This window comes from Triticum aestivum, chromosome 6B, assembly GCF_018294505.1.
Source record: "Triticum aestivum cultivar Chinese Spring chromosome 6B, IWGSC CS RefSeq v2.1, whole genome shotgun sequence".
Lineage (NCBI taxonomy): Eukaryota > Viridiplantae > Streptophyta > Magnoliopsida > Poales > Poaceae > Triticum > Triticum aestivum.
In genome coordinates, this window is record NC_057810.1 from 194,651,208 (window position 1) to 194,662,053 (window position 10,846).

Here is a 10,846-nt window from a genome sequence, read left to right on the forward strand (position 1 = left end):
CCACGTGGACGGGCCTTTAGTCGCGGTTCTTAAGCAACCGCGACTAAAGGGGGGGGGCCTTTAGTCGCGCCTGTTTGGTCGCGGTTGCGCAACCGCGACTAATGGCAGTTGCGAACCGCGACCAAAGGCCCTTTTTCCACCAGTGATGTACCGGCCATGGATTGCTCAAGATCAAGCAATCCTCTCGGCGATTCAGTCCTCTCTCACCGAGGGCGTCGCCGGCTTGGTGTTATTTGCTACCACGTCTCATGAAGTATGGGATGCGTTGGAGTCCAGTTTCTCCGCACAATCCTCGTCGCAGCACATGTCTCTTCGTGCACAACTCAATGAGACTCGCAAGGATCATCACTCTGTCACCGTCTTCTTCAACAAGATCAAACGCCTCGCCGACAGGCTAGCCTCCATCGGCGAGCCACTTTGTGACACAGAGTTCACCACATATGTTCTCCAAGGTCTCGATGCCGAGTATGACTCTCTTGTGGAGGTGATCCAGGAACGCAAGGTTCCCATCAAGCCGCAAGAACTCTTCCAGCGCCTCCTCTCAACAGAGCAACGCCTTGCCAGTCGTCATCCAGATGAGCCCCCCTCGGCTAACGCTGCTGTTCGTGGTGGGAAGGGGCGTTCTGGTGCTCGCCCTGCTGCTCCTTCGCCTGTTTCAACTCCTCCTATGGGAGGCAAGGGTGGTGCTCCTACGGCTGCTTCCTCCCAATCGCGTCCTACTATTGTCGTCGAGAACGGGCGCCCATGTGCTTGCTGTGCTGCTTGTGGAGCTGTTGCCCCTTGTCAGCTATGTGGAATTCCTCACCATGTTGCATCTCGCTGTCACCGTCGTTTTCAGCCTGAGTTTCTCGGTCTTGGCAACAACGGCAAGGGCAATGAGCGACAAGTCAACATGACGCAGCATCAAGGAAAGACTCAATCGTATAATGTTGATCCCACTTGGTACATGGACACTGGCGCCACAGAGCACGTGACGAATGAACTGGACAAGCTTGCTATTCGGGAGGCCTACCATGGTCCTGACAAGGTTCACACAGCAAATGGGGCAGGTATGCACATCTCTCATATTGGTCAGGCATCTCTCCTCACACATACATCTCGACAGTTGCGTCTTAAAAATGTTCTTCGAGTTCCTACTGTTGCCCGAAACTTACTCTCCGTACCTAAACTTACTTATGACAATAATGTGTTTTGTGAGTTTCACCCGTTTCATCTTTTTATCAAGGACCGGGCCACACAGGACGTACTTCTTAGAGGGCGTCTTCGTCATGGACTATATGCTCTTGATGTGCCGCGATCTGTCTCCCCAGTTGTCCCTCAAGTCTTCAGTGCTATTCGAGTATCTCCCGCACAATGGCACTCTCGTCTTGGTCATCCAGCTACACCCATTGTTCGACATATTCTTCACCGCCATGAGTTACCGTCAGTTTCTAGTAATAAAGATGTCTCAGTTTGTGATGCTTGTCAGCAGGGAAAAAGTCATCAGCTACCTTTTTCTGTTTCTAGTCATGTAGTGAAAACTCCTCTTGAGATTGTGTTTTCAGATGTTTGGGGTCCTGCTCAGATGTCTGTTAGTGGTCATGAGTACTATGTTAGTTTTATTGATGCTTATAGTCGCTTTACCTGGATTTATCTTCTTAAACATAAGTCTGATGTGTTCGATGTTTTTCTTAAGTTCCAAACACACGTTGAGCGTCTCCTACAACACAAAATTCTTCATGTACAATCAGATTGGGGGGGTGAGTACCGCAATTTGAATTCCTTCTTTGAGAAACTTGGGATCTCGCATCGTGTGTCTTGTCCTCATACACATCAGCAGAATGGTTCAGCTGAACGTAAGCATCGTCATCTTGTTGAGACCGGCTTAACCTTATTAGCTCATGCCTCTGTTCCTTTTCGTTTTTGGAGTGATGCTTTCACTACTGCCTGTTTTCTCATCAACAGACTTCCGTCGCGACTTCTTGGCATGAAAACTCCACTAGAACTCTTGCTTAATGAGACTCCTGACTACACTTTTCTCAAAGTTTTTGGTTGTGCGTGTTGGCCGCATCTCCGTCCTTACAATAATCGAAAGCTTGAGTTTCGCTCTAAAAAATGTGTCTTTCTTGGGTATAGTCCGTTGCACAAAGGTTATAAATGCCCTCACATTCCAACAAATCGTGTATATATTTCACGTGATGTTGTTTTTGATGAGCATGTTTTTCCTTTCTCTAATCTTCCAACTCCTGTGATCACACCAACTGAACCTGTGCATTCATCTCCTTTATTGCCTGATCAATTTGTAGATGCTGCACACTCGCCTCTTTTGTTGTCTAACCATGGTGCAGGAACTGGTAGAGGTGCTCGGCTTGTTCTCCTTGAGGATTCATCCCCTGCTCCGATGGCTTCTTCATCGGATCACGTCGATCCGGCCACTGTGCCCTCTTGCATGGCGCATGCAGGGTCTCCTGCACCCGCGCCCGCCAGCCACCCGGATCCCGCTTCGGTCGCAGTGGAGCCGCACTCCCCGGATCGCATTGATCCTGCGCCCGCTTCCCCCTGCATGGGTCATGCAGGGTCGGGTTTCATCACACCCGCTCCGCGCCCGGCCCTGGCTCGGCTGGAGCTCCCTTCGTCGCCGGTTTTCGCCTCGCCTGCCACCGGGTCGGCTTCGCCTGCATCGCCCGCGCCTACGGACGCGTCTGGCTCCTCCTGTTCGGCGACGCCCGCACCTACTGCCTCGCCTCCTGGCGGTTCGTCAGTGTCGCGGGCACCATCTCCTGTAATACCTTCTTCTCAGGAGACGCAGGCCACTTCATCGACGGTTCCTGAGATCTCCGTCGCGCCAACTGCTCAGGTTGCTCCGCGACCACACACTCACAGCAAGAGTGGTATATTCAAACTGCTTCAACGCACCGATGGCACGGTTGCCTGGCTCGCGGCCTGTATAGCTCACTCTGCAACTGATCCTTCTGCTGAACCCCGTCATTATCAAGCAGCTCTGGGTATTCCTCACTGGCGATCTGCAATGGAACAAGAGTATCAAGCATTGCTCAAAAATGGTACGTGGCGTCTTGTTCCTCCGCACAGTGGTGTCAATATAATTGATTCTAAATGGGTATTCAAAGTTAAGCGACATGCTGATGGCTCTATTGAACGGTATAAGGCTCGGCTTGTTGCTCGTGGGTTCAAACAACGTCAAGGTCTTGATTATGATGATACCTTCAGTCCTGTGATCAAGCCGACGACTATTCGCATGCTCTTGTCTCTTGCAGTTACTCGTGGGTGGTCACTTCGACAGCTCGATGTTCAGAATGCCTTTTTGCATGATGTTCTTGATGAAGAGGTCTATATGCGTCAGCCACCTGGGTTTGTTGATCCTACTCATCCACAGCATTTGTGTCGTTTGGTCAAGGCTCTCTATGGTCTCAAACAGGCGCCACGTGCTTGGCATGCACGTCTTGCTTCTGCTCTCCGTGCACATGGTTTTGTTCCATCGACAGCTGATACTTCCTTGTTCATGCTACAACGCCCTACGGTCACTATGTACCTGTTGGTGTATGTTGATGACATCATCTTGATCAGTTCGTCGGTTCTTGCTGCCGATCGGCTTGTTTCTGCTTTGAGTGATGATTTTGCCATTACAGATCTTGGTCGGCTCCATTATTTTCTTGGCTTAGAGGTTTCTCATTCGGATGCCGGTCTGACTCTTACTCAGCATAAGTACTCTCTGGATTTGCTTCGTCGTGCTGGTATGCTTCAGTGTAAGCCTGCTTCCACTCCCATGACAGCTTCTGATAGACTCTCTGCACTTGATGGTACTCTTCTTCCTTCGGATGAGGCTACAACGTATCGCAGCATTGTTGGTGGCTTACAGTACTTGACGATTACTCGTCCTGATATCTCTTATGCGGTGAACAGCGTCTGCCAGTTTCTTCATGCTCCTCGGGACACTCACTGGACTGCTGTGAAACGTATTCTGCGCTATGTTCGGTTGACTGCTGTTTTGGGTCTGCACCTTCGGCCTGCCCCTTCCGGTAGTCTTTTCGCGTTCTCTGATGCAGATTGGGCTGGTAGCCCTGATGACAGGCGATCCACGGGGGGATATGCAGTGTTCTATGGTCCTAACTTGATCGCCTGGAGTGCTCATAAACAAGCTACAGTGTCTCGTAGTAGTACTGAAGCTGAATACAAAGCAGTTGCCAATGCCACTGTTGAACTTATCTGGGTTCAGGCCTTGCTTCGAGAGTTGAGAGTCCCTCAGCGTCATCCACCTGTTCTTTGGTGTGACAACATCGGTGCTACGTACCTTTCTTCAAATCCGGTATTTCATACTCGAACGAAACACATTGGAGTTGACTATCACTTTGTCAGAGAACGAGTTTCACAGAAGTTGCTTCAGATCAAGTTCATTCCATCAAAGGACCAGCTTGCCGACATCTTCACGAAGCCATTGCCATTACCTCAGTTTGAGGGTTGTCGTCGCAATCTTAATCTTCTGAATTCTTCAGACCATGGTTAAGATTGAGGGAGGGTGTTAGACTCATAGACTTGTACGTATTGTAATCTTAGTACATGTTGTATTTGTACCCGATGAGGTACCCTCTTGTTATATATATGTTACAGAGGCCGACCCCTAGAGGTGTCGAAGCCTATAACCCCAAAACCCTTTGTCTATCAGGTCCCGTGATCGATGCTATCGGGAAGGCTTCTGTTGAGCAGCGGATTACAGATCTCCATTGATCTGAGCAAGAAAGATGGCAAGCCTTGACAAGGGATATTATCAATGCGATACGCCGATGCCCATTCTTCATCTATTTTCTGCGAAATTTATCGTCCAAGTGCATTTGTTTCGCTGCTGTATGGCTTAGCAATGCTCAGTGTGGTGCTTTGGCTGTAGAAACCTCATTCAAATGGAAAAACTTAGCATTTCCTGATTTGGTATTGCAACAACCAAGTACACCCATGCCACATACGTAAGGCCATTCGCCAAAATCAGAAAGAAAGATAGAACAAGCGATCATTTACTTCATACAGTAACCAAATCTGCACAGACAACATTTCCATCATCACTTGTAACAAAGCAACATGAATAAACGCATCTAAATCGGCTACACAGTGTGAATCGGTTTGATCTGTGCCACCCCTCATAGAAGCACTAGTAGGTAGGTAAGAAACAGTTAGCAGATGAGCTAAATTAGTCATTTTGTTTAGCTACAACCTGACCTTGTCACTCAGGATAGTGACACCTGACCCTGTAAAAATTCTAAAAACTTATGAAATCCGTGCCATTCTTTTCTTTAGATGGCACTCCCGTCCCGTGCCCCCTCCACGTCTAGCTAAGCCTGCTACATCTATGTACACTTTGTTATTCGGTTAGCGAAGCCGCGGTGGTGGTCTGGAGCCGCTCAACAAGGGACTGACCCATCAGCACCGTCCTGCGCAGGAAGGTTGAGATCTGGTAGCGCGAAGCTGTCATGTGGGGACTGCTGCTGCTGCTGATCAAGCTGCTGCTTTCCCTTCTGCTCCTTCAATGTGGCTTCATTCCGTGAGTTGGATTGCTCTATTCTTATCTGCACAATGCCAAGATTCTTTTTTTTGTTAGATGTGCCTATATCACAGCACAGACAAAATTATTAGGATGGAAGGGGAGAAAGCATGTTTACATGTATCTTTCACACCTGTTGCATATATAGTACATAAGAATTCATAAACAGCGACGTGAGAATAAAATAGCAAAGGAAATTGGGGCCATTCATTGACTACCATTGACTAATTTTTACTAGAAAAGCATTGGTCCCATGATTTCAAATCTACAAGACCAGCACAAGGATAAACCACAGCTTCCTTGGATGTATATGCATTGAGTGCTTTGATAATGTGTAGCCATTACTTTTCCTATTACAAATACCGCGTCTGCTCGTGTACTAGGGAAAGGCCAAGCCAGCTACAACATACCAAACAAACGTGGCTCGTGTACTAGGGATAGGGATGGAGACCACACCTACCACACATGCCACAGATGAGAAAATAAGATGGTCACTGGACACCCCCCAAGATCACCACGCAAGGTCTAGGAATTAATCAGCATGAAATACACATCAATAGGCCCAAAAAGTTTTTTTTTACTAAGAGAACTTATGACGATACGCATGAAAAGGGGTAACTTATTCAAGAGAACAAGTTACTATCAAGGTTTCTCCTGGAGAGTCTCTCTTCCACTATCAATTTTCTTTTTACCAGTTTTCTCTTATTGTAAAGAGGGACCAGCACCAACTCCTATTTAAAATGGCCGAAATACCCTTAAATCCAAGTTGCAGAGTTGGTTGCAACTACAGTTGAACTGAATCAAATGGAGTTAAGTGGGCTCTGGTATCTTAAAAACGTAAAAGAAGTAGTTCCTTTTGTTGGTAGTGTGTTGTATGCACAAACACCCTAAAACAATGCCACTGTTGAATGATTACCGTTTTTAGAATTTGTGGCTTCTACATGTGCGACATAGTTGGTTATGTTTTGCATAAGTTACAGCGACTTAAGCGCACACAAGTCCTTCCAACGTTATGAATCCAGCTATCAAATGCGGCCACTGTCTCAAAAGGGGACCGCTGAAAAACATTATTTTAAGGACATTTCGCTATGACTGTTCAGTCATCACTTAGCTAGGCATTTTTTGTTTGCAAGGGTACAATTTTTTTATTCCAAATAAGAAAAATCCCGATTTGGTTTTGGGGACTCCCTGTTTTGGGGAATTAAACCCTCAAGATCAGCCCCGACTTTGAGATGACTTACAGTCAAGTCCTGTAAAGTTAGTCGCTAACAATTTGATCAGGCATTATCTATCACTTAGGATGCGCATTAATAGCCAAAAGAAGGCATCCACTTCTACTAGCAAGGACTGGTCATGGTTCATCGGTGCCTTGCTCACAGCAAGGCACTGGATCTCATTCCCTGGTCATGAATGTAGGCAAAGAAAGAAAGAGACAGTGAAAAGACCAGGACGTGTTTGGTACAAAAAAAAGAATCATTGGAGTGAATGGAAATGACAGCGCCATTTTAATCAGAAATCGGACACTTGTCTAGCCAGGTAATCATGGCATTTAAACAAAGATCTGTGGTTGCCTCTATTGAGTTACTGTTGGCTGGATATGAAGTTATTAACTGAACAGGTCATTGCCTACAGTACAGTAGTACCAAAAGTTATTCAGAAAATTTCAAAAAAAAGTTATTCAGAAAGAAAATAGAGAAATCTCCACCAAATAACAATGTAAAATTCCCATTAGCCATATGATCGAGCCGTGAAAAAGATTCAACAAAAGACAGAAACAAATGGCCAATGAAATGAAAAAAAGACACTAGCCACCAAACCAACACCCTGTACACCCTACAGCATCTTTAGGCGGGGATAGCCTACAAACTAAAGCGCTTACAAAACGATCAACGGGAACCATATGGACCACTAACTTGGGAGGCATACAAAGCTCCCATGCCATAACAATATAAAACTCCAGACTTATGCTTTAAGCTAGAGCTAGAACAAAACAGGATGCATTTTTCATAAGCCGTTCCGCCGGAAAGATACCCGTTCGTTGGCGGCCCACGCACCCTATCTGGGACAGAAAAAGAAGAGCGCAAACAGATAAGAAAGTTCACCTCAAGCTTGTCATTTTCTTTCGACAGCGCGGAGCAAGCCCTCTGCAGTTCCCGCATCTCCTGCTCAAAATCCAAAAACAAATTCCAACGCTCTGTTTAGTAATCCGGCTGTAGCGAGCTCAGACAAAAGGCGTAAATTTTTAGAAAGATCAGTAAATCTTATCATCACCTCGTGTAGGCTCTCGTTCTCCACGGCGAGCGACCGCACCAGCTGCTGGACCTCCGGCAGCCTCTGCAAATCACGGCAGTAACCAATCATCAGTGCTGCTACAAATTAAGCCACTGAAACAGACCCAAAATGATGTATTTCTGGCGCTATATTCCTGTGCTTTTTGGTCACGGGGCTATCTTGGTGATGAAGCAGGTCTTTTTGGCTAGTACGTACAGCTTTTGTGGCTTTGGCCCTAAGATTCCCCCTTTCTTATTCGGCCCTCATCACACCCTTTCGGGCGGCAGGCCGAGATGTGCTGCTGCTCTGCTGCTTTATTCTAAAATCTAAACTAGTAGTACGTACACAGATGTAGTTCAACCACCACTACGACGGCCTTTTTCCTTGTGACGACTAGTGGCGTGGCACTCGCCGCCGGGTCAAGGCCAGCCCCTCTCTCTTTTTGCCGAGCGAGACCGGTAAAACAAGGCGCGTACCTACGTACGTACACAGTCGTAATACTTTTCCACTGCGAGTGCAGGACACCACGCATGATATGCATGTACACCATGAAATAATTTACCACGTAATCCGGTACGGTAATTGTTACGTATTTGATGAAGGAGCTCACCATTTTCTTCCGTTGCCTCTGACCTGCGGGCCGTGGAGGCGGGGCCTGGAAGGTCAACTGCGGCCGTCGGATGGAGCCCACCTGCAGAGAGGGGTAGTGAGCAGTTGTAAGCAACCAAACCAAACCAATCAATGAGCAGCGAATCACACTCCAACTTGGAGGATGGAACGACAGGCCACAGCTGCCTCGACCCAACACATCACGGACGGACACGAGACCGATTCACGCATCACAGGGGAGACACACACACACACAACACAACACAAAGCATGCTTAGGAGTAAAGATATTGCTATTTTTTCGATTGAAATGAATAGTTCGAAGACACTTCCTTTCTGACAAAAAAATGTTTAAGATATTGCTCCCGTTCCAAAAAAAAAATTACCCCCGCTCGCCAATCAGGCAACAGCAGATTTTTTTTTTTTTGAACCGACGCAACAGCATGATGAGGCACGCGAATGAGTGACGAACCATCACAAAAAATATATTTTTTAAATACGGCCACTTCTTCTTCGACCGTATCGACCGACGTTACCACATCTACATGGCCCATTTCTGGTCAGGCAGGGAACGCCATCGGCCGGCGCAACCAGCCACCACACGACGCAAACGCCATAACAGAAGTCGCCGTCCCTATTCGGGAATCGGCATCCATCCAGGAAGCCCACTGCCACGGCGGGCCCTCGCTCCCCGCAAAAGGCAAACAGGAGAAAACTACCCGACGGGACGCCCCGTCGATCACAAGCACGGCGGCGCCGGCCGGCCACGGGGGTAGCAGCGGCGTGGCCTATGCTATGCACGCCATCGATCCTGCCACCCACTTGGATCCCGGGTTTTAACTCGGCGCTTTTGACTCTGCGTACACTCAACACCAGAGAAGGGGGGTGGCGGGTGGGGACCACACCCTGCAGGCTCCCACCACACGAGCAATTGCACCGGGGGATAAAGGACATGGGAAAATGACCACGCTGCCCCCCACGAGGCCCCTCGCTTTAATGCCCCCACGCTGTAGGGAGCCGAGGGGTAGCTCGGGGATACGGAAGGGCATGGTCGCGTGGAGAAATGCCGAATTGAAGCCCCGGCCGCACCCACCGGCTGCACCGCGAGTTCCCCGAACTGCCCCCCCTTCGCCCGTACTAGGAGTCAACTGCTGCGTGCATCACTCCAGCATAAGCAAATCCGCACGCACTTATGGGAAAAAGATGCTGAATTTCGGTTTCTTCTTTTATGGCTTTTTTTTGTCCTGGAACTGGCAATGGTTTTGCAACTGAAGTAGTAGGAATTCGGGAGGAGGAAGAACCGAGGTGATAGGCGCGAACCAATGCGGATCCCCGGAGCAGAACGTGGCCAAGCGAGAGGGGATTGAAATGGTGTGAAATGAGGAGGAGGAGATGAGATGGAGACGGTGGAAAAGGCGGTGTTCAAATCACGAAGACGGGAAGGGATCTTTGCTGGTTGCTGCAGCTGCTGACCAGTAGTAGGGGCAGTTTCGTCATGCGGCAGGGTAAAAAATCGAAAAGGGCAAAAAGAAACCAAAGAAAGGAAAGCGCAGAGATAGGAGAGAGAGACGCTGGTGGTGGGGGAGGGAGAAGAACCCAAAGCAAAGCGGGGGGCGGCGGCAGGGACGTGGGAGACGTGGGCGTGGATGGATGGATGGATATGAACGCACGCACCTTCGTCGCCTTCGTCGTAGTCGCCGGCGCGGTGGCCGCGCGGCGGTGCCACGGCGAGCAGAAGGCGCCGTCCTCGCCGCCGCTGGTGGACGCGCCGGAACGGAGGGAGGCGGAGCCGGCGCTGTAGTCCAGCGGCGACGCCGGGCTGGACCGGGCGCACCTCGCCTTCCCCGCCGCCGTCGCCGACGACGACGCCGGAGAGCGGCGGCGCGAGCGCTTCCCGCGCGCCACGGCCGGCCAGGACAGCTCACCCTCCATCGGCCTCGCGCGCTTGCTCCACGGCGGCGTCCACCCGGCCAGGTCGGCCCCGCGCAGCGAGCAGATGATGTCGGCGGCGACCGCGTCGTCGGCGGCAGCTGCGGCGGCCATGTCGCGCGTGCGTGCGTCCTAGCCCGGGAAGAAAGAAAACCACGACGGCCGGACGGAGACGGAGACACCCCCGATGCGCCGGTGGAGTGGATGGAGAGGGAGGAGGAGGAGGGTGGAGGTGGAGATGTGGGTGGGAGCAGGGCAGGGAAAGGAATGGGAAATATGGGGGGCGTGGAGACGAACCAAGGCCACGGCGTGGTGGCCGGGCCTTTTAAATGCCGGAATAAAACCGCGGACTAAAATAATCCCCACCCCCGCCCCGCACACACGACACACACACACCTCGCCTGCCCCCGCCCCGCACCGCCACATCGCAGCACATAACTTGCCCTCCCACCGACCGACGGGCCCCACGGTCAGCAGGACCCACTCGTCATTGACTAACCGCGGTGAGCGG

At 50.0% G+C, this 10,846-nt stretch overlaps 1 protein-coding gene across 1 annotated transcript; it reads right to left on the bottom strand.

Annotated features, from left to right (window-relative positions):
• Positions 1 to 4,981: 4,981 nt before the first annotated feature.
• On the bottom strand, positions 4,982 to 10,640 carry LOC123136530 (uncharacterized). The gene is made up of 5 exons (XM_044555930.1): positions 10,081 to 10,640; positions 8,409 to 8,489; positions 7,799 to 7,861; positions 7,630 to 7,689; positions 4,982 to 5,552 (listed from the first exon to the last, which is right to left on the bottom strand). Exons 1-5 carry the CDS (start codon positions 10,447 to 10,449, stop codon positions 5,388 to 5,390), a joined length of 738 nt encoding a protein of 245 aa, XP_044411865.1. The 5' UTR covers positions 10,450 to 10,640; the 3' UTR covers positions 4,982 to 5,387.
• Positions 10,641 to 10,846: the final 206 nt, after the last annotated feature.